This window comes from Sinocyclocheilus rhinocerous, unplaced genomic scaffold (genome assembly GCF_001515625.1).
Source record: "Sinocyclocheilus rhinocerous isolate Xijiao unplaced genomic scaffold, SAMN03320098_v1.1 scaffold1365, whole genome shotgun sequence".
In the NCBI taxonomy this organism is placed as follows: domain Eukaryota; kingdom Metazoa; phylum Chordata; class Actinopteri; order Cypriniformes; family Cyprinidae; genus Sinocyclocheilus; species Sinocyclocheilus rhinocerous.
The window spans coordinates 18,853-41,904 of NW_015628688.1; the positions used below are offsets into that span (position 1 = coordinate 18,853).

Here is a 23,052-nt window from a genome sequence, read left to right on the forward strand (position 1 = left end):
TGTATTGTGAAGGGACAGATGCTACATTCCCATAAAGACCTGGGAAGCCATTTGTGTTTCACATGGCTGCAGTAAGCCCTCTCTCACCCGGCCCAGTCTGATGTTAATTAGTTCATAAATTAAGGACATTGACTTTTTTTAAGAGCCAAATGAATGGGAAGAAAGAATGGAAAGACGGCGAATTAAGCACACTAAAAACCAGGCGAAAAATAAACAAAAGAAAAAACAAAAAAGCAAACTTCAAAGGGGGGATCTAATTCGTCAGGCGTTTGAAGTGAAAACACTGAGGCTGGTTCCACTCGCCACATGGATTAATGGTCGCCTGAACAGCCAGAGCACCACTCGCTCTGCTCTCTCTCACTCTGTCATTATCAGTGCTCCGAGACGGGGGCTTTTCTTTAATGTGAACTAAGAATAATTTCGAGTTTCTCTTGTTGTGGGTAAGATTACGGTCAGTTTTTCTTGCAGCAGTTAGTTAGATTCTGTTTGTACATCATTGAGGTTTGTTGGGTCAGTTTTCCTAGGTTGAGTGTAAAAGAAAAAAACATTTCTCTAAGCTCCTCTCTTAGGACACAGAGAGCATAGTAGATGTTATCACAAGATTTTGTCTTCACTACCAATCATTGAGCTGGTAATACCTGCTATGACCTCATTGACACAGGCTCTAATCAGTATGGATAATCTCCCTTAATTGAATATTGATTTGTAGAGACTGTTTGCACATTTCTGTTCATTCTACAGATAAGACGCCTTGGCATTCCCTTTAAAAGTTATGGCATTAAAGCCCCATTTTCTGGTTCTTACATTCTTCCTGTGTTATCTGTTAATGATTTCTACACATCTTTCCACTCACTTATCTTGCTATTTTGTTTCAAATTCTGTCATAAAATGATGCCCGTTCTCCCAATTTATAATTTAAATGAACTTTTGAATATATTTTAAAATGTAATTTATTCCTGTGAAGACAAAGCTGAATTTTTAGCAGCCATTACTCCAGTCTTCATAAAGACTGGTGTTGTGAATATTTTTGTGGAAGCCATATTTTCAGGATTCTTTGATGAAAGTTCAAAGGAACAGTTTTATTTGAAATGGAAATCTTTGGAGTCATTCGGATGTCTTTTAATGTCACTTCTGATCAAATAAAGGCATCCTTGTTCAATTAAAGTATTAATTTCTTTAGAGAAAATCTTACAGACTACAAAAGTTTGAATAGTAGTATATGTTGTGTGATAGTGCTTTTGAGACAGGGGTATATTGTTGCTCTCTCGTTGGTCTGATTGCTTCTACTTTGTAAGTCGCTTTGGATAAAAGTGTCTGCTAAATGATTAAATGTAAATGTATCTGAGACAAAGTACATCCAGGTGGGACACGACCGTGGAAATGTACAATACTAGTTTAGCTTATATTGGTATTTTTATTCTTCTATGTTTTGTTTCTAATTTCTGATCTTTATAAATTTTTATTACTATATTTTGTACATTTAATACATAGGCTAATACATAAAACTAATACTATAATACGTAACCAGCATTTATTCTTTAAGGATCTGGATAGGTATGATTACTGCACCAGTCACAATATAATTCGGTGTATTTGCAAAGTTAGCTTTAAGAATGGCCTGCTTTTGACTCAAAAATGCTATACAAGCAATCTATTTTGAGTGTATTGATTATGATTTCCTGATTTTGATCATTTTAGCACCAGTGTTGCACATTATGGTTGTAAATTTGTTAGAATATAAAATGTCAGCTGTATTCTGTCACACATTGGCTTGTTTTGTGCCTCTGCCAGGACAAACATAACTTACCCTAATATGTTTTAGAAAAAAGCAGAAGCATAAGCTCTCTCGTTGGTCTGATTGCTTCTACTTTGTAAGTCGCTTTGGATAAAAGTGTCTGCTAAATGATTAAATGTAAATGTATCTGAGACAAAGTACATCCAGGTGGGACACGACCGTGGAAATGTACAATACTAGTTTAGCTTATATTGGTATTTTTATTCTTCTATGTTTTGTTTCTAATTTCTGATCTTTATACATTTTTATTACTATATTTTGTACATTTAATACATAGGCTAATACATAAAACTAATACTATAATACGTAACCAGCATTTATTCTTTAAGGATCTGGATAGGTATGATTACTGCACCAGTCACAATATAATTCGGTGTATTTGCAAAGTTAGCTTTAAGAGTGGCCTGCTTTTGACTCAAAAATGCTATACAGGCAATCTATTTTGAGTGTATTGATTATGATTTCCTGATTTTGATCATTTTAGCACCAGTGTTGCACATTATGGTTGTTGTAAATTTGTTAGAATATAAAATGTCAGCTGTATTCTGTCACACATTGGCTTGTTTTGTGCCTCTGCCAGGACAAACATAACTTACCCTAATATGTTTTAGACAAAAGCAGAAGCATACCAGAATGGCATTCAGATGGCTCCAGATGGAAACGGCGTACGGGCGTAGATCATCTCTGCAGCGGGGCTCTTGATATATGGTTATAAGGGGGCCAGCTTAGCGCTTCCTTAAAATTTGTGCCCATTCCAGACCTACTTTGTCTCGTCTCTGCTCCTCTTTATGCTGTTCGAAACCCTTGATGTCAGCTGGCACTGCCTCACAGAGTTTGCCAGGCTTTGGATCTCGGCAGGGGTCTATCGCCGCACCCCTCCCAACAACAGGCAGCATGTGAAGATTGTCACCCTGCTTTATAATTGGGGTTTCAAATCTTCAGAGCTTGGGACCCCTTCATAGCCCATCAGCACCTGGCTCCTTAGCTTTCAAAGGCAGTGGAGACCTCCAAAACCTCAGGTGGTGAAATACTTTAAAGTTCGAGGCCCACCTGTCTGCGATTCACCTGTTGTTATAATATAGGGCTGTGTAGAGCTAGATAGTCTTTGTGTGAGGTTGCAGAGAAAACAATCATTTGCACATACAACAACACCTATAAGAATTTCTAGTTGACTTATTTGAATGTCTTTTCTTTGTTTATCTTCATACATACAGGTGAAACAGAACTCTCTCCGATCCTACATTGGTGTAGTTCCTCAGGACACTGTTCTTTTCAATGATAACATCCGTGAAAACATTCGCTATGGACGCATCTCTGCAAGTGACCAAGAAGTAGAAGAGGCTGCAGTGGCTGCTGATATCCACCATAAGATATTATCCTTTCCAGATGGTAGAGGACTGCTATCTTTTCAGAACTACATTTAGTCTTTTTTTTTTTTTTATCTGTTCACGGAGTACAGAGGACATTTCTCAAGCATTATGATCTCCACATCTTTGGAATACATGCACTACCATTTAACGGCTCACCAAGGCCTCATTTAATTGATGAGAAATACAGTAAAAACAGAAATATTGAGAAATATTATTTCAATTAAAAATAACAGTTTTTTTATTTGAATATATTTTCAAATGTAATTTATTCCTGTGATGGCAAAGCTGAATTTTTATTGCAGTGTGTTTTGATCACAGTTTTGAAAGAACAGATATAGGATTGTAATAACATGAGGTGTGTATAAATGATTACAGAATGTTCACTTTTCTCTGAACAATACCTTTTTGAATATGACAGGATATGATACTGAGGTGGGTGAAAGGGGTCTGAAGTTGAGCGGAGGGGAGAAACAGAGAGTGGCCATCGCTCGCACAATCCTAAAATCCCCTCGCATTATTTTGCTTGATGAAGTGAGTAAAGACTCTCTTGAAGGTTCACAATTAATGATATGGGTTTGTACTCAATCCTGATTTTCAAATTCTGCTTTCAGGCTACATCTGCTTTGGACAGTCAAACAGAGCGTAACGTTCAGGCTTCTCTCGCTAAGGTGTGTGCCAACCACACCACTCTAGTCGTGGCACACAGGTAAGTCTATTTCATATGCTAACAGAAGTGCTAAAGAGCTCCACATTTGTATAATAACGTTTATATAATCATTTGACAAAAAAAGATGTAAAATACCACTGGTGTGACTTCCATGGACTTGTTACAGTACATTCTTTTGGGAGGGTTAAGTAACTTGCTTAGTTATTCCCCACACACACAAAATTACACCACAATTTCACTAATGTGACTGCACCTTTATATCTGTTTTAATGCTCCACAATGACTAGGCCCTGAAATATAGACATGCCATCAGTGCTTTTGTCTACTGCTCTGGGTTCTAAGCTTTATCCCTCAGATAACATCATGTATTGATAAAAGCTTTTGTTGGGCCATCTGGGCCACATCTCTAGCATTAATTAAATTAATCTATTTGTCCTTAAACCCAGGGTCTTCAGAATAACGCCCTAGTTCAAAGAAATGAAAGGTGTATGAAGGATAATCCAAACAATAGCAATCAGTTTTCTCGCCAATGAGATAAAGCTGTACATGACATAGTAGCTGAGCTCATAGTTCACACCTAAATATTTGTGGCATAGTCCATTAAACATTTTTTTTTATATATCTTCAGGGTTATAAAAGAGAGTATCTTGCTTTTTTTTTGGATTTTATGAAAAAGTGAACATTACAGTCTACAGCAGTTTGAAATTTTTTGTCATCAACACCCTTGAACCTAGAAAAACTTTTACTTACATTAACTGCATTTTTAAATTGCAGATTTGGCAAAATAAATGTAATGGATTACCTGTTTTGGATAAGCAATCAGTGTAAATGCATGTTGATTTCAGGCATTCTGGAGAAGTTCTGTTGAGTATTCTCAATGCAATTGCATGTGCCTATCCAATTTTTTAGTCAGCTGGCAACATTTAAAACATCTGTTTAGTGCAGTGGATGATTGACAGGTGAGTGGGCCTTTACTGGACACTAATAGATTAGTGCTTACGCTGCAGATGTGATCACATGGGTGTCTGACCACCTCAGGATGTGGTTTCAGTGATCTGACCACAAAACCTGTCTACTCCTGTATTTAGAACTGTTCACTTGGGATTAAATGAGAGTGAAATTGGTGATCAAGATATTGATCTTATCATAGCAGGTGTTATCGAACAAGAAAAACTGTATTTATTTTTCATAAAGTTTCAGCGGTCTGTCACAGTTTTACTTTTAAGTGTGCACCAATTCATTAAAGACTCTTTATTATTAACCATTGTTTTAACACCGTGATCAGCTGATCTGATTGTCAATTTATTTTGCATAAAGCCCCTTTTACAGTACTTTACAAGCATTAAGCCAAATGGTGCAGAAGAACGTCACTAATTTATATATAGATACTGATGACACAATGGTAAGTAGTTAAGTAACAATCACTAATAATTCATTTGGAAGACGACGTCTTATTGACGTCATTGCAGCATAGACTGGAGCTGAATTCCAATTGACAGGGTCCTTATGCAGGGTTCACTGCTCCCTACTCCCTGAACACAGGATATCTGTTGAAGTTCAGTTCATCTGACAAAAATGCGTTCGTTCGCAACACCCTGCAACGTCATCAAACACAGACGACACTTGCGTTGATTCATGCACATTAGAGAAGTTTAAGGTTTGCTGACATAATATACTTCTTCAAATACACTACTGTTCAAAAGTTTGAGGTCAGTAAGTTTTTTTTTTTAAATACTTTTATTTAGAAAGGATGCATTAAATTGATTACAATTAATTTAAATACATTTATAATAATGCTTTTTGGTAACACTTTAGTATAGGGACCAATTCTCACTATATCAACTACTGTAGTTGCTTATTAGCATGCATATTACTAGCACATTGGCTAATTATTAGTACTTATAATTATTAGTACTTAACTACCTTACTGAAAAAAATAAAGTTTTCACAAAAATATTAAGCTGCACAAGTGTTTTCAATATTGATAATAATAAGAAATGTGTCTTGAGCATCAAATCAACGTATTAGAATGATTTCTGAAGGATCATGTGACACTGAAGCCTGAAGTAATGACTCCTTTACCATCACATGAATAAATGAGATTTTAAAATGTATTAAAATAGAAACACTTAAATTGTATAAATGTCTCACAATATTCCTGTTTCACTATATTTCTGATCAAATAAATGCAGCCTTTGTGAGCATAAGTGACTTCTTTCAAAAACATAAAACAAATCTTATAATATACATGTTTGTATTATTAATTTAATATAAATTGTCACATTTGAAGAGTATTTCGAACTTCTATAAATGCTTTCACTGTATGACTGCTAGCATATACTCACATTAGTATTCACTACTTTGTTGTCAATTCGTTCAATTGTACATCCGCCTGCCTTACAGTTTCTTCTCATCCTCTCTAATTAAACACTGATTCAGTGCTAATTACTCAAACTACAAATGGACATCTTACAGTTTATCCACATTTAATATGTTTGTTTTCAGAGGTATTGTTAGTCATAAGATGAAAAACAGTACAAATATGTCGTTTCAATAATATCGTTTCACCTCTAGTCCACACGATAGTGTTAGATAAAGGTCTGCTGTGTCCTCAACAGAAAACACGTGTGCGCCTGCTAGTTATTACTGTGGAATTATTTTGTATTGGTGTTTTATGAGAAGAGCGAACACTTTTGACATTGATTCAAACGCCTCGCTCACTTCTTCTCCTCTGGTCAGCTTTTTTTCTAGTCTTTCTGTGTCACATTCCACCACTCTCGTACTCCTGCTGTCGCTCTTGGAAAGCGTCTCTGCCCGTCCAGTGTCTCTGATTCCTTCTCCCTAATGTTTTTCCCTCTGTCTCTCATTGCTCTCCTCTTTAGAAAATTGTAAACACATCAGGATCAGAGTCTGCGAGCTTTGATCCTGTCCAGCCTCTGAGACAGTGGTGTGACTTTGATCTGTTTTGGGGTGGTGGTTCTTTTGACATTGATTCAAACGCCTCGCTCACTTCCTCTCCTCTGGTCAGCTTTTTTTCTAGTCTTTCTGTGTTATTCCACCACTCTCGTACTCCTGCTGTCGCTCTTGGAAAGCGTCTCTGCCCGTCCAGCGTCTCTGATTCCTTCTCCCTAATGTTTTTCCCTCTGTCTCTCATTGCTCTCCTCTTTAGAAAATTGTAAACACATCAGGATCAGAGTCTGCGAGCTTTGATCCTGTCCAGCCTCTGAGACAGTGGTGTGACTTTGATCTGTTTTGGGGTGGTGGTTCTGGGGTTAGCGATCAATAAAGAAGTCTCCGCTCCTTTGTTTGAAGATGAAGGGCAGCTGAGAGGATGACCTGCAGAAGGGTTTTGGGTGTGAATTAAAGAAGTAGTGTGTGTGGATTAGATTAAGAGGGATGTAGTGCTTAAAGACTCTGCTGCTGCTTTAAATTAGGGAATGCGTTTACAGTACATCGGCAGCTGAATCTTTCTGCTTTGTGAACAGGATACAAACAAGGATTAAGTTTTTTTTGATGTGATGCAGGAATAAAAACAGGCTTTAGGGGCAGAGTAAGTGACCTGCTTCCTGTCTGTGCCCTCTAAATGTGAAGTCTAATGTTTTTAATACTGCAAATATTTTCTCCTACCTAAATTATTATGCAGACAACAAGTAAGCTGTTTGTAGGTTGTAAATATTGTTGCTTAATGGAGCCATCAAAGCATTACCCATGTTTTCTTTGAGCATCCTGACCAGCCCAACACAATAATGTGAGTTTGAGGCAGGACTATCCTTTATATTTCCAATAAGTGGAAAGGCACAGAAACACCTAATCGACAGCAAATCTCTAGTGGGCGGCCGAAAAGTTGCACTTGAAGACACACATTCTGCGTCTGAATGAGAGGAAATAACTCTCCATACCAGCAGGTGGCAGTTGTCAGTATTTATCATTCAGAAGGAAAATCAAAGAGCTTTGAGTGCAGATATACAAACCATCAATAAAGCAGTGGTTGTTCTCCAGTGGGCCTGTCCCAGTATGCACACTTGTGGTCTTGGCCACTTGAGAGCACATGTATGTGACAGAAAGTAAGTGCACAAGATTGTGGACTTCATCCACGCTTTCCAGTGGTTTTTGAGGATCCCATCAACTCATGTGCCCTAAAATTGCGAGATACAGAGGGAAGCTTTCCAGATATTGCATGTAATTTGGTAGTAACACATAAAGTGTAGATCATTTTATTGGCGCTGAGATGAGTATGTGTAAAGTACTTTGTAAAATGTTTTCAACTGCTTTTTATCACTTCATTAGAAGAACCACAATTAAATTGGATCGTCTGTTACATAGAGACTACTAAACACTCAGAAGTTTGTTTTAAAGTGCAAATTATTGAAAATCAAAATGTGTAAATAAAACTTAGTATAAACTTGACTTGCATCCTTAAAATACTATGAGTGTGTCCCATTGGGTAATCAAAAGTTTAACACACTTGCAGAAATCTATCATGGAAGTAGAAAAATGGTCAAGTGCAAAGACCGAAAATGTGGGTATTGGGACAGACCCATTTTCACAACAATCTTGCTCACCACTTGCTTTCATCACTTCCGTTTTTCTTCTTGTGCACTTGTTCATTCTGCTGCCAAATCAACATGCTCAATCGGCTGAAACAAACAAACAAACATGGCGGTTCGATTAGTGCCAACAGTGTGAAACAAGCCACAAAAAATGCCTGTCATTGGCCGATGGCCAAGCCTTGGCTGGGTTTGTCATGGCCTGAAGATGGTTTTCAGGAAACCTCTATGAGAATAGTTCATTTTTGTTATTCCTTATGGTGATGGTGACATTTCTGTTCACTCTGAGATATATTATCAGCTACAGTATCGGCTCAGTATCTTTTGTTGCATACATTCTGTTCAATACTGAAAAGCTGAAATTTTTTTTTATATAAAGGCTGATAACCAATATTAAATAAATTAAGAAATACATTTAAGTAAATAAATAGCTACAAGTGAATTTGGGCGTCTCAACATTATAATGTACAATATGATAAATGATATGATTGTGAGGTTTGCTGAAGATTACATTTAATGTTGTTATTCAATTATTAGTTTGATAGAGATTAACTTTTAGTGAGCGTTAGATCATTTCTATTTAATGCAATAACGTTCATTTGTATTTTCAGGTTATCCACCATCATCAAGGCCGATCAGATCCTGGTTCTTCATGACGGGCGGATAGCAGAACAAGGAAGGTCAGTAGTGTGTGTGTGTGTGTGTGTGTGTGTGCGTTTGTCCTCGAGCTTCTGTTACTCTGAGAGAAAAACCTACTGTAAAGATTCAAACGACACACCCTGCATGGCCTTTTCCCCCTCAGAACGGCCAGAACACAAGCGGGATAAAAGAGGAAATGTGACACCCTCTCTGTCCTGATTGAGTGAAATTCCTTTGGTTCTGTGGAGAGTGAACCATAGAAGACGTGTTGGGACAGACAGGGTCTTCTTCATCCTTAGGAAACCTAAGATCTGTGTGTGAGAGTGCGACCCAGAGGCGGTGTTCTTGTTATCAGTCGATCTGTAGTCTTAACCTGAGGGCCGTCTGAGTGCGTCCTCATCTTCCCAGAGACAGGATATAGTCTCTCAGTGTCCGAGCGGTCCACACCCTGCCTGATCGGTGTGTCCTGTCTCGCTGCAGGCCCTCAGGTGGTACACACACACAGAGTTCCTCCCTTAAACCTGACGGACACACACACAGAGTGTTCCACTAATGGACTTTTCCATTTATCCTGGCCGTTCAGCCCTGGTTTTAACCCTGTGCTCACTGTCCTGCACTTCGGCCCTTTGATATATGAGCTACAGCCAACAGACCGTCCGCAAGACACACACGGCCATCAGGGATGTAACTCCACACCTCGCAGATTCAGCCCTGACTGACACTGCGATGTAAACACGACCCACACAGGCTTTTAACCCACAGGAACAGCGTATCGGAATACACACGTTCACAGGAAGACAGCGAGGTGGGAACGTCCATTCGGGGAGGTGAAGGGTTAATGCTTTCAGAATAGAGAAATTAATAGATACACCTTGTGCTGCCCCTTAACAGGCTACTTCCTGGGAAATCTCTGGGAAAAGATTTGACAAGGAGGGAGGATGCGAGGTTCACATGGTCATGGGAAACCTGGAAGTATCAGGGAGTTTTAAAATAGCGATTTTTCAGGCCTGGAAAAGTCATGTAAATTATTAGTGACTATAAATCATTCTAGTTATGCTCATCTAAAATATTCAGGTAATATAATATAATATATATGATAATAGTTTTTAAAATAATAAATATATACAGTATGCTTATATATATATATATATATATATATTATATATACACATTTTTAAGCAAAATATATTTAAAAAAAATACTTAAAATCCATATCCAATAAGCAAAAGATCTTGAAAACCATGGAATTTTTTTTTTTTTTGAGTATAAATCATTTTCGTTATTATCAGCTAAAAAAATATTATTTTTTATTATTTTTATAATATAACAAAATCTGTTTTAAGTACAATATATTGAAGATATTTTAAGAATCCATATCCAGTAAGAACAAAAAGAAAAATACCTGGAAAACTCTTAGTGACTATTAATTTTTCTAGTTATGCACAACTAAATATATTCAGACATAATATAATCTGTTTTTAAGTGCAATATTTAAAAAATAAATACAAAATGATTTAATCCAGTAAGGACAAACAACTGGTAATCTGGAAATTTCTTATTGACTATAATTTCTCATCAACCTAGTCATCTTAAAATATTCAGACTTCAAATAATATAATATTTTTAAGTGAAATATTGTAAATATTGTCCAGTAAGGACAAACAACTGGAAAACTCATGGATATTTATTGACCAAAAGATCTAGGGATACGGTAGGATAAACACTGGCCATGTTATTAATTTATACAGGTAATAATCTACTTTTGCAGCTGATACAGAATGCTTGCTCAGGTCCATTTGAAACTTCTAGTGTGATCTTCCATTACGATGAGAACATTTTCCACACTCTCGTTCCCAGAGCTCAATGCCCCATACTGTGTCTGCTTCACTTTTGATGTCATACTTCCAAGTAATTGATGCTTCGACAAACTTGACCCTAGACCGACCCTCCTAACTCTGTTTTAGCAATCTGAGTAGAATGAATAGAGATGGTCCTGAGAGTTTCCTCACCCTTAAGTGATTTCTGGAGCCAGAGGGAAGCTTTCATTTGGCTTCTCCGACCCCCTGTGAAGCTGAAATGCTCTGAAGTCCACTTTGGCAGCCATCTTGGCAGTCAGTGCCTTGGGCAGCTGTTTTCAGTCTAGGTTATAGTCAAGCAAATCTCCTATTTTAAAGGTACATGTCAAAAATCTCAAAAACCGTTGACAGTGCTTAAGATTAACTCTCAGTTTTCAAAGAAAAACAGAAAGATGAAACTTCCTTGTGTTGCGATTGCTCTTGTACACTTTTCTGCAAGTGGTCTGTCTGCTTACAGTATGTTGTGTCTGACTGCTCTCTGTCTGTAGGCACGAGGAGCTGCTGGCCATGGGGGGACTGTACGCAGCCATGTGGTTAAAACAGCAGCAAACCCCAGAGTCAGAGGTCTCTACAGATGAACAACCGCAGGAGCCACAGCAGAGTGGCTGAAGCTGATGGAGCAGCGATGATGAATGGGGATGGGTGAAATCAATCAGGAAAATGGTAAAAGAGTTCATCTCAGACACGGCCACCAGACTGCACAAAAGTAATAAACTACGAAGAGTGTTTCTCAGGGAAAGGTGTCATTAAAAATCTACCAATCATTGAGTACCTCTAAATATGTTAAAGGGTTAGTTCACCCTAAAATGAAAATGGTCCTCATTTACTCATTACCCTCATTTTGTTCCAAACTTGTATGACTCTTTTCTTCTGTGCAAAATAAAAGCAGATACTGTGTTTTGATTTTGAGTGGTGGCAACCAGTGGTTCCCATTGACTTTCATTGTATGCACAAAAACCACTGACATTTCTCTTCTTTTATGTCTCACAAAAAAAGTCATACAGGTAAATAATGACCGCATTTTCATTTTTGGTGAATTTTCCCTGTAATGCTTAGGAAACAGCATTAGTATAAAAATACTGTCATGTGATGACTATATTCAGTCATTTCTGTTACATTGGTTTTTTCTTTATATTACATGTAACACTTTTGTTTACACTTCTATCCATCACTGTAAACTGAGGAGATGTGGAGGAATCTCTGTCGTCTACTGATGGGAATTGTAGGTAACATGTTCACTTGCTCAGGGTCATGTTTCTTTCATTATAATGCGGTGTTCATGTTACTCTGTATTTACATAAGTACATAGTAAATCTAATTAACTACATGTACTTTCCATATGCATTAAGTTTTCTTTGATGTTATCTATAGTATTAAATTTCAGTAACATGAATTTGTGAAACATGAATATAGTATTTAAATTGGAGTATGTGTAACATGTACACTGTAAAATTTAGTGTTCCCAATTTTTTCAAAAAACCATCAGACCTCTTTAGGCTGAGCCAAAAATTTTCACCAAAGTGTGGATGCTTTACCAAACCACATTAACTATCATCCTCCTTCGCAATCAGTCTATCACATCTATTTTGTCCACATCCACATTTATAATTTGAGATTCATAAACTGAACATGGAAAATACTCGTATACATTTAAGCCAATATTTTAATATTAATGACATGCTGAACTTGAGAGGTGTTTGATATATATTCTCTTTATCCATTTGAAAAAGGATTAAAATAGTTTATTTATATATTTAGAATATTTCCAAATAGTTCAAGTTCAAGTTCAGTTTTATTTCTAGAGCACATTTAAGTGTTGTGTTTTCTAAAAATAGAAAACATTTTTTAAATGATTTAAATGATTTTAAATATCACTGTTTTTACTGTTTTGATCAAATAAATGCAGCCTTGCTGAACATTAGAGACTTCAAAAACATTTAAAAAATCTTACTAACCCTAAACTTTTGAAGGAGAGCGTATATTTCTGAGCAAGTAGATGCGCTGCAGAAAAATATCGTCCTACTGTCTGTAATTTCTGAAGAATGTGTATGAATTCCCACAGGAGCTGGAGTGGGGCCTGAAATACCTTCTCGTCACTGTCAACATTATTGGCGGCTGGCGATTAAATGTTTGCGGAGATAAGCGAACACTGTGGACAGAGTGGTTAATACAGTGTGGAATAAGAGGTCTGATTTAAATACATGCTTGCAGAGCCCAGTGTCTGCTAGAGTCCAGACGTGGTGAGGGAACATTTCTCATTACTAAATCATGCTGGACCGCCCTGTCCCTTACTGAGCTGAAGAAGGGACAAGGAGATTTGTCCTGAACTGTTCAAGTGAGTGTGAGGTGTGTTTCAGAGTGGCCTTGTCACCATTGTTCAGTTCCAGGCGCGCCCTGTGCGATGACCCACGGAAGAGCACTCTGGTAAAGGAGCGCGGATGCCCCTGCGCTGAACCCCCATGGCAGGCGGAGAGAGGAGAAGTTTGCATGGGACGCTCCCCACGGGACGCCTTCTACGGAGTGGCAAGCAGGGGAAATGAGGTTCAAAGTGAGGACATGTCAGATGCTTTCTCTCTCTCTGTCCTGCATTACCGCCTCTTCTTTCGATCTCTTAAGCACACATTATGTAGTCTCCGTTCCTCAACAGCTTGTCAGGGTCTATGTGCATCACCGGGTGAATTAAGTGCGCACACACAGGTAGAGTGTGTGTGTCTCTGTGTTTGTGAGAGGAAAGCGCTGGTCATGGATTTGAAGTTTGTGCATTATACAAAGTCATACTTCTAGGACTACTCGTTGGTACTTGTTTTTCATGGAAGTACTCCACTGGAGTGTCCGAATTACGGATTGGGAACAATAGAGTTGGCTCTTGTCCTTCTGAAAGTCCTGGAAGCGGTCAGTTTGCTCAATTCCTGCTGTTGTCGGTCTTGGGTCGTTTTTGGTACCACAGAGCTGTGGGGAGGTTCTGGCAGCCCATGTACTCCTTCCTCATTTCGGCTTCGGTGAAAGGAGGGGTGGAGTTGCACGGAGCACCGGCCAGAGTCACGTTCATCAGTCCCAGAGCAGCATCAGCCAGTCGGGGCGTCGCAGAACTCTGCTGTTGCATTAAGCAAAGAAAGAAAGCGTTTAAAGTCTTCAAGTCATACGATAGCTTTATGTGGAAAACAGACAGAAATTAAAGTTATTCCACAGAAGATCTGAAATGTAAAGGTTGTATTGGCTACAAAAATGACACGCTGACTCAACATTTGTTTTGTGACCATTTTTAGCCAAAACTGACTTTTTGGATTTGGTCCTATTCCACAGACAAAGCCGTCATTATAAGAAGACTTGGCAGAATAAAGACCGTACGTCGTATAGACTGTGTTTATGATGTAGGTCATAAAAGTAGAACTTGCCTCTGTCCTCTTTCAATTTTAGTACAAAGAAAAGAGCAGCTAGGATATTCAGTTACACTTTACATTAAGGATCCATTAGTTAACTTTAGTTAATTCATTAACTAAAAATGAACAATTCATTTTTTACTATATTTATTCATCTTTGTTGATGTTAATACAGCTGTTCATTGTTAGTTCATGTTGGCTCTGGTCCATTAAAAGGATAGTTCACCTTCAGTTGCTGGTCCCCATTGACTTGCATAGCGTTTTTCCCCAATACTATGGAAGTCAATGGGGACCAGCAACTGAAGGTTGAACTATCCCTTTAAATTGTTGAAAGATACATCTTGATTTTAATGGCAAATGATAAATAAATGCTTTAGAATTGTTTTCCATTGTTATTTCATGTTAACTAATGTAGTTAACTAATGTTAACAAATGAAACCTTATTGTAAAGTGCTACTAAATATTCAAAAGTGTTACTGGATACTATATAGAGTGAGAAAATGACGACAAGAGTTTTCATTTTTGGGTGAACTGTCCCTTTAAGCATTTATAATAATCACATAATCAAGTTTGCATTTCCACCTTATTTTTCAGTTCCAGTGAATGTATGAGACTTATCATTCATTAGCTGCTGTAAATAAATAACTAGAAGAATAGCAAAGTGTGTTTATGATTATGATAATAAATTATACATGATTGTGCAGCTAAAGTAACTGGAAGCAGCTGACACCGGAAGCCTCACACGAGTTACAAATGGTTGTGCACTGCTTTTACGTAAAAAATAAGGTGTTTTGTACAATCAAAAAAGTGTGATCTGAACAGCCCCGATTCATAAAGGCTTGTAAAGTCTCACCTTACTGAGGTGGTCTATGAGGCACTCTGATGGGTGCAGAGAGGCCCAGAACTCAGCTGTGTGCACCCAGGGCAAGCCGTTCAGCAGCACGACATTGGCGTGTTTGAGAGATCCCATCAGTCTCTTGCTGAGGACTCCACTGTAGCTCTGCTCCACAAAGAGCAGCACCCGACTGGCCCTGCATCCGGCCAGATCCACCAACAGTTCACCCACAGAGTAACGCTCCTTCAGATCTGCCTGGAGAAAAAAAAATATATATACCATGAAACCATCGTATAGAGCTTTCCTAGCATATAAAATGACAAGTTTTATAGATTTTGCCTTAAAATGCCATTTATTAAAGTAGTAATCCGCAAAAGTCTGTACATTACAGTGATTTCACAGCATGAGATAAAAGCAGTGCAATGACTTGAGTGGAAAATGCTTTTATAAAACTTAGGGAGCAATTATAGACTATTGTTCAAAAGTTTAACATCGGTGAGATTTTTTACAATTGTTTTTCAAAAGACGTCTCAAGTGCTCAGGGCTACATTTATTTGATCAAAAGCACAGTAAAAACAGTAATGCTGTTTCTGTTTAATATATATTCAAATGTAACTTATTCCTTTGATGCAAAGCTGAATTTTCAGAAACCATTCCTCCAGTCTTCAGAGTCACATCAGAAATCATTCTAATATCCTGATTTGCTGCTCAAGAAACATTTTTTTTTTAATATTGTCAATGTTGAAAACAGTTGTGCTTGATGTTTTTTGTAATTTTCTTAGAATTATTTGATGATTAGAAAGTTCAAAAGAACAGAATTAATTTGTAATATAAATCTTTTATATATTATAACTATAATATTAATATTAAATTATAATATAAAAATACTATAATAAAAATAAATTAGAGAATATCAAATTAAAAAAATTATCATTAACAAACTGACCCCCCCCCTTATTTTCAGTTGTGTCTTATCACTAGAAAATAATTTTGTTCTAGTTTAAATTTTAATTTCATCCAATGCACCTACAATTCACTATTTCACTTAAATTACTGTGGTCTATTTTAAGGCACTTCAAAAGGAGAGCAGACATTCATTTGTCCTGGCATTCAGACTCGTGGCAGTTGTTGAAATGAACAGTTAGCCGTACTCTTTCTACTCGAAGAAGAAATGAGCAGCTTTCCTGTGGGAAGCCGAGCGTCTGGTGGCCCTGATCCTGTGTGGTCCTTGTCTCTCAAGCCCCCCTTTGTCACTACATCCCTGTCTGGGGATCAGGTTGTTGCCTTTGTCCCTAGAGAGTCTGTCCCTATTGTCATGGAAGGGTGGGCTTTACTGTGCGGTCTGCTCCCTTCTGTTTGCCCTACTCTAAACATATGGCTGGGATTACTGACCACCTTTTGCAAAGGATTGTGGGATTTTGGTGATTCAACAGGAGTGTACTTTATAAAAGCAATATCATTGAATGTGTGCACAGTTTCCGGAATGATTGTATTATTGATAGATGAAAGAGGTGGATGGCTGGTCTATTGTGAGTTTCTTAATAAGATTGAGGACTTAAGATTGTGCTGTATTTCTCTATGAAATTTGATCTAATCTCTCTGGTGTTTCTTGTTAAGTGAGGAGTCTGCTCTGGGTTGTCCATGTGCATTAAGGGAATATGTTTTGACAAAGCATCCCCTCTTGGATGTTTGCTGCACAGGTGGCGTACGTTCTCATAAGCAGCACTAAAAATACTCCATGCACTCGTAAAACAAGAACCACCAAATTGCAAAGTGTCTGCAGATTCATCCCTTCCAAGAAATGAAACCGAATGAACAGATGAGAGTTAACCCAAAGTCAGCTTCCATAGTGTAATACTTTTATCCTTTGGTTAGTGGGCACTTTGAAGTGGTGGTGTTGGGGAAACACGTTGGATTAATTTATGGGAAGATAAGGAATTCCTAAACCCTTTTTATTCATCTGACCTCTCTGTGATTCCAGGAACCCCCACATTTATAACAAATCTACTTCAGCACTTTCAGAATAACACCGTAGGTCTGACTGTGAAAATATAATCCTGTTACAAAATCCACTGAACTAAAATATTTCCCCCCCAAAAAACTAGTGGTTTTCAACCACTACAGAGCACAACAGTTGGGTTCCAGAAGTAAAAATCCCTTTTTCCCCCTCCACAGAGGAATAGATTTTTGGTAATGTAAACACCTTTTAAAACTGACCTACCATGATGTCTGAGATTATGAAAGTAATGAAAGTAAGTCAGTGTGATTTCACTTTCATTTTTAAACCATTTTTAACATCTGAATTCTGAATGCAGAACTATAGTAATCGTAGTTCAGAAGAAAAAGATCCACCATTCAGAGAAGCTGCTATTACCACAGACACGTGCCAAAAGTTCTCCTGTTTCCAAGTACTTCAATTTAAAATATTATTTATTTATTAATTTTCAGCAACCCATTAATCCAGTCTTTAGTGTCACATGATCCTTCAGAAATCATTCCTGAGCAGTGTTGTGGGTAATGCATTACAAGTAACGCGAGTTACTTTCAACATGCTTTTTTCAGACCCAAAGATGACATGATTCATTCTAAATATAAACTGTTTCTTCAGCAAATTTTTGTAGTTAAAATGCCACTTTGACCAACAGAAATCTTTGTGGTTTGAAAGTGAATTCTGCGAGTTGTGCTTAATGCATCGCTTTTGTCCAAATTACGCCGAAATACCTCTGTGACCATCCCTTTATGCTGCGTTCACGGCATGTTGTAATTATTAGATAACTCAGACATTCTACTAGGAGCTGTCCTTGGACTCAGAATAATGCATTTTTGTGGCAACACAATTAACATCATAATGAATCTGTAATAAAAAAAAGTAGTGGCTGTTATGCCAATGCCTTAGTAAATGTATAGTTTATTTAGCTTAGCATTAGGTAGTTATTCAACTCTGTGCAATAGCTACATTAAACTATTTGTCTTTTGTTTATTTTCAGAATGTTTTTGCATTATTAAAACATTAACAGTAGTCAGTTATAAGATTAATAAACAAATATTACGAAATAACAGCTTAACTACATTTTACTGCCATTTTCAGTGTTTCATCAGGTTGCAGCTGTCAGGTGGTACAAGCAGAGCTCTCAGAAAATGACAATTTTGTAATTATTACAAAGATGTGAACTTTTTTTTTTTTTTCCCCTCATACTTGTAGTAATTCCAACATGACTTAAACGCAACTTTAAAAGAACTGTTTGATTTGTGCACTGTAAATGGTGAATGAATACCTCACTAAAATAAGTATTCCAAGAATTCACACCTGTCTCTGTGACAGCAAAAAAAAAAAATGTAGCAATTAGAAGTACTTAACCAGAAATGGTTGGATGACATGTCTTTGGAGGGTGCGTTTTTGGAGCGGAGGCATATGGTTGAAATTTGCAAAATTGTGGCATTTGGAAAAACAGATAAAATCACATACAGCACCTTTTAAAAAAAAAAAACAGATTCCTGATTCGCTTCTATTCAGGATTCAAATAACTTGGCGTAATTGTGATTTGTGCTTCTATTGCTTTCTCTTCCTAAGAGTTTGTCACTGACCTTCCAGAGATAATTAAACCTGTTGAACTCTACAATTCCATTGACTCACCTACACATTGCAGGCGTTGGGTTCGGTTGCTATCTTTCACTCCCACAACCAGAGGGAGAAAGTGAATCTCACAGAGGCCGCTGCTGTGCTCCGCTCGGCCGGTTCTGCCCGTCGTGCTCCTGCGGGCCCTCGCCCGGCTCGCCATACGGTCGCTGCGACTCCTCCTCCGCTTCAGCTGGTTCTGGCAACGTGTCTTCACAGACATCGTCAAGCACTCCTCCCCTGTATACATGTTGCATGAAACAGTTAATGTACGAATACAATCTGCTAATAGTCGCCTGCACTCTTAAAAATGAAGGTTTTGGTGCTGTTAAAGAACCATTCTGGGTTTCACAAGAACCTTTCAGTGAACAGTTCCTAAAAGAACCACTTTTTATTAGTGTGAAGAACATTTTAATAATCTGAAGTAACTCTTTACACTATAAAGAACTTTCTGTGCAATGAAAATGTTCCATGCATGTTAAAGGTTCTTCATGGAAACACAGATGCCAATAAAGAATCCAAGCAACAATCCATTATAAAGAGTGATGTTTTTGGTTTATTGCTTGGTGATCATTCAAGAACATACCAGTGTCAATATTTGCCCAGTGTTTATGACCTGGATAAATGAGAACTAAATGAGAATTATTGCTCTGCCGTTGTCATGTGATCATCCACCTGGCTTTAATAAGTAAGCTGCCTACAATGCTAATTTCTACCCTGAGAATGTGACAAAGAGAAACTATCCTTTCAGGAAAAGCAGTAATAATGACTTTTAAACAGGCATAGCATCAGACAGGGCAGAACAGCGTGCATTCCTTTAGTAATCTGCCATAACTGCAAACTATCCATTCAGGCACATGCTGCACTTTAAACAAGACTGCAGCAGGGCTACTCATGCCAAGTGATTTTTATCAGTTTCACACTGAGGAAGCCTGAATTAGACAGCAGCGCAGGAGGTGTAATCACAAGCCATTATAAATCCATTTCACTTAACAACTAAAATTGGCTTTTACAATGAAAGGTTTCCTGGGGGTAAGACAGCATCAGTAGCCCTACCGAGTCTCTCTCTGTGGTCAGTTGTATCCGGAGGCCCATTCAGAGAGACTTGGGATGATTTGAAATGTGGCCAGAACTAAACCCAGCTTTCATTCCGGTCTCTGATTCTCACCACATCTTCAGATGAGATGGTCAGGTTTGGACACAGTGAGACTTGAAAACGGTTCCAGATTTGAACTGAGTCACACAAGCCCTTCTGCCTTGAGCTCATGTGTAAACCAGAGCATTTTTGTTTACCATTTCTAATGTGTCCGCTCATTATTGCCCTTCCTGAGCTTCATTTCGTCTCCAGTTACTAAGAATATTTCTTGAAACAATTTGATTTGAGGAAGGCTTGAGGCCCGACGTGCGCTTAGCCTTTAAGAATTGTCTTGCAATGAGAGTTTATTTAAATATATTTACATAATTACCACGTCCCCAAGGCAGATTCATCAAAGAATCCTGAAAATACAAAGAATCACGGATTTCACAAAAATATTAAGCAGCACAAGAGTTTTCAACATTGATGATAATAACAAATGTTTCTTCAGCAACAAATCATCAAATTAGAGTGATTTCTGAAGGATCATGTGACACTGAAGACTGGAGGGGAATGATGCTGAAAATTCAGCTTTGCATCACAGGAATAAACTACATGTTGATAAATATACAAATAGAAAAGTTATTTCAAATTTTAGAAATATTTCACAGTATTACCGTTTTTACTGTATTGTTCATCAGCCCTGGTGAGTGTGAGACCTTCTCCAAAAACACTTAGTCTTACTGACCCCCAACTTGTGTAAATAGATTAATAATGTGAATTTAAAAATAACATTTGTAAATAAATGTACTCTTTTTCAGGACTCATTTGCCATTTTTATTTTTCCAGAAGTAGCCTAATCCCACACACAGGATTTTGGGAAATCCTAGCCAATGAAGGAGAAGGACACATCAAAGTTGCCTTCAAATATTCACCAGATGAAGGCATCTCAGTAGACGGGAATTTCACACAAATAATTGGATGCGGACATCTCTTGATTCCTTACCAGCATAAATTTTCAGCCTCAGCTGCAGCCCATATGCAATCATAGTCAAATAGTCTGGTCAAGATATTAAATGACTTTCTTCTGGATGTTATTAGTACATCAGCTGTCATTGCGACACTTTAAGGCTTACTTCAATAACAGTCACTTTGAAAACAGTTTGTGTCCTATTAAAGAATATGTAGTAGAATCAACTTTATCATCACAACTTTTCTAGTCTCTTTCAGCAGTGATGATGCAAATGTTCAAGTTTAGTTCAAAGGTGATGGGTTGACTTGTGGACTATGGGGGCACAGCTGAACCCAATGTTAAGGACTGAACTCTCAGTCGGGAATGAATTATTGACCGTTCTTATTGTGAATGCATGACTCTCGGCTCAGTCGTGCGTCTGCCCTCCACTTTCCCTGCAGGGGGTCCGTGGCCCGACTGCTCCTAAGAGCAGATCCTTGTGCAGACCTCTCAGACTCATTCGCACACCTCAGACGCAGCTTCGTGTCACAGGGCAGATGACCTTTGCTTATGTTCTTAAGTGTTAAAAAAAAGACATCTACACTGGCTTTTTATAAAGCAAAATTACATTTTTATTCCATGTTCATCAATTCACACTTCAGACATCTTAGAGCTGTCTATGTGACTTATGTATCTGCATGTTTTTATGACACAGTTTTGCAGGACTTTTCTCCTATTCCCTGTAAAAGTTTTCAAATATGTTTGAATAAATAATATGCATTATAGTGTTCATGTTACAGTGTAATTTGTTACTTATATATAATTATTTTGTGCTGTTTTTAGCTGCTGTAAATACACATTATTATGATAATTAGTATAGTAATGACATATAATGTCATTATAATTAGTAAGGTGTCCTGATAATATGAGTAACACCCTTTTAACCATGGTAATTTACACTTTACATTTAATCACATTGGTAACAAATAAATAGGCTAGGCTACTTTTGGTTTGAAGGGTCTAAACAGCTATAAATGAATGTGCAGACTGGCTTCTTGTCAACATTTTTACATGGCTGGTATAAAAAGTCACATGAGAAGAACTGTCTAATTCCAGTTTGATTCCAGATATGATGTTCGTGACAGAACTCGATGAAACATTTGGGTCTGTTATTAATGTACTATAGCTAATAAATCATGACGTAAACATGTCACGTTTTTTCCAATTCTAGTTTTAAAAGTATTATTACATTAAAGTTAAAAGGAATACACAATTATTCCTTAATCTCTTTTCACTGACAACTGCTTGGTAGTTCAAAAATATATACATTTTTAAAAAGTTTTCAACTTTCTGTTGGGTCTTGCTGGGCAAATGAAATTTTTTTTCAACTCTTTTGAAACTTTTTTCATTGGACTATGCGAGAGTAAAATAGGCTGCATATAGAAAACTTGTAATAAACGGGTTAATTTATTGGGTTCAGTAACGTGTTGCGATTGCCACAAGTTTTGAACATCATTTTTAATTTACTCAAGTAAAATTTCTGTTCTCTTGTTTAGACTGATGATTTTAAATCTCAGGCTGGACAGATTCAGTCCACTCACCCAGATAAATGCCGTCCTTATGAGCACATTTCTTCTTGGTTGTGTTGAAGTCCACATAGAACAGGACCACCGGGTGTCCGAAGCTCTCGCCGGGGCTGGGGTCCAGCAGCAGCGCGGCGTCATGCGCACTCGCGCCGGGGTACAGCTCTTCGTTTGCCTTGCGCTCATCTTCCGCGATCGCGTCCGCAGAGAAGCCGCTCTGTTTGGACTGCAGCGCACCTCTCGAGTATGAGTCCGGCAGGATCGCCAGCACTTTCCCCGAGCCGGACTCGGTCACGTACACGACCACCCCGCTCAGGTGCAGGTGGGACAGCTTCTTGCACTCGCTCTCCGGTAGAGAGACCCTCCGGCACAGGTTGAGCTTCAGGTACTGAAGTCCAGTTCGGACCCAGCGGTCCAGACGAGACCCGCAGCACTCGCCAATGAGTAAAGCACAGATGAGAAGAGAAACGCACTGGAGCTTCATGCTTTGGCTGTGTAAAGGTCTGTTTGGATGTCCTGACTTGCTTGTGTAGCTATTTTCGGGAAAGTTACTTTTAAAACAGCTTTGTTCGGCTGGAGGTGTGTGTTGGACAGTCAGGGGTCTTGTGAAGTTTGGAGAGATGCGGCTGTCTTCATTAAAGGTGCTCAGAGCAGCATCCAGATGGAAAGTAATGTGCTGTAACTCCATCCCACACGCTCTGACATGCTGTTGAACAGAGGGAGGAGGGAGAGAGAGA

General features: G+C 38.1%; 1 protein-coding gene and 1 pseudogene across 1 annotated transcript; one reads left to right on the top strand and one right to left on the bottom strand.

Moving 5' to 3' along the window:
- Positions 1-3,009: 3,009 nt before the first annotated feature.
- LOC107738109 (ATP-binding cassette sub-family B member 6, mitochondrial-like) lies at positions 3,010-12,140 on the top strand (the record flags this gene model as incomplete). The annotated part of the gene is made up of 5 exons (XM_016549799.1): positions 3,010-3,184; positions 3,584-3,696; positions 3,777-3,871; positions 8,991-9,059; positions 11,363-12,140. Coding segments are annotated over 5 exons (573 nt in total), but the record flags the coding sequence as incomplete, so codon positions are not given.
- An 808-nt stretch (positions 12,141-12,948) lies between these two features.
- Positions 12,949-23,002, bottom strand: LOC107738110 (uncharacterized; annotated as a pseudogene).
- Between the last annotated feature and the right edge of the window lie 50 nt (positions 23,003-23,052).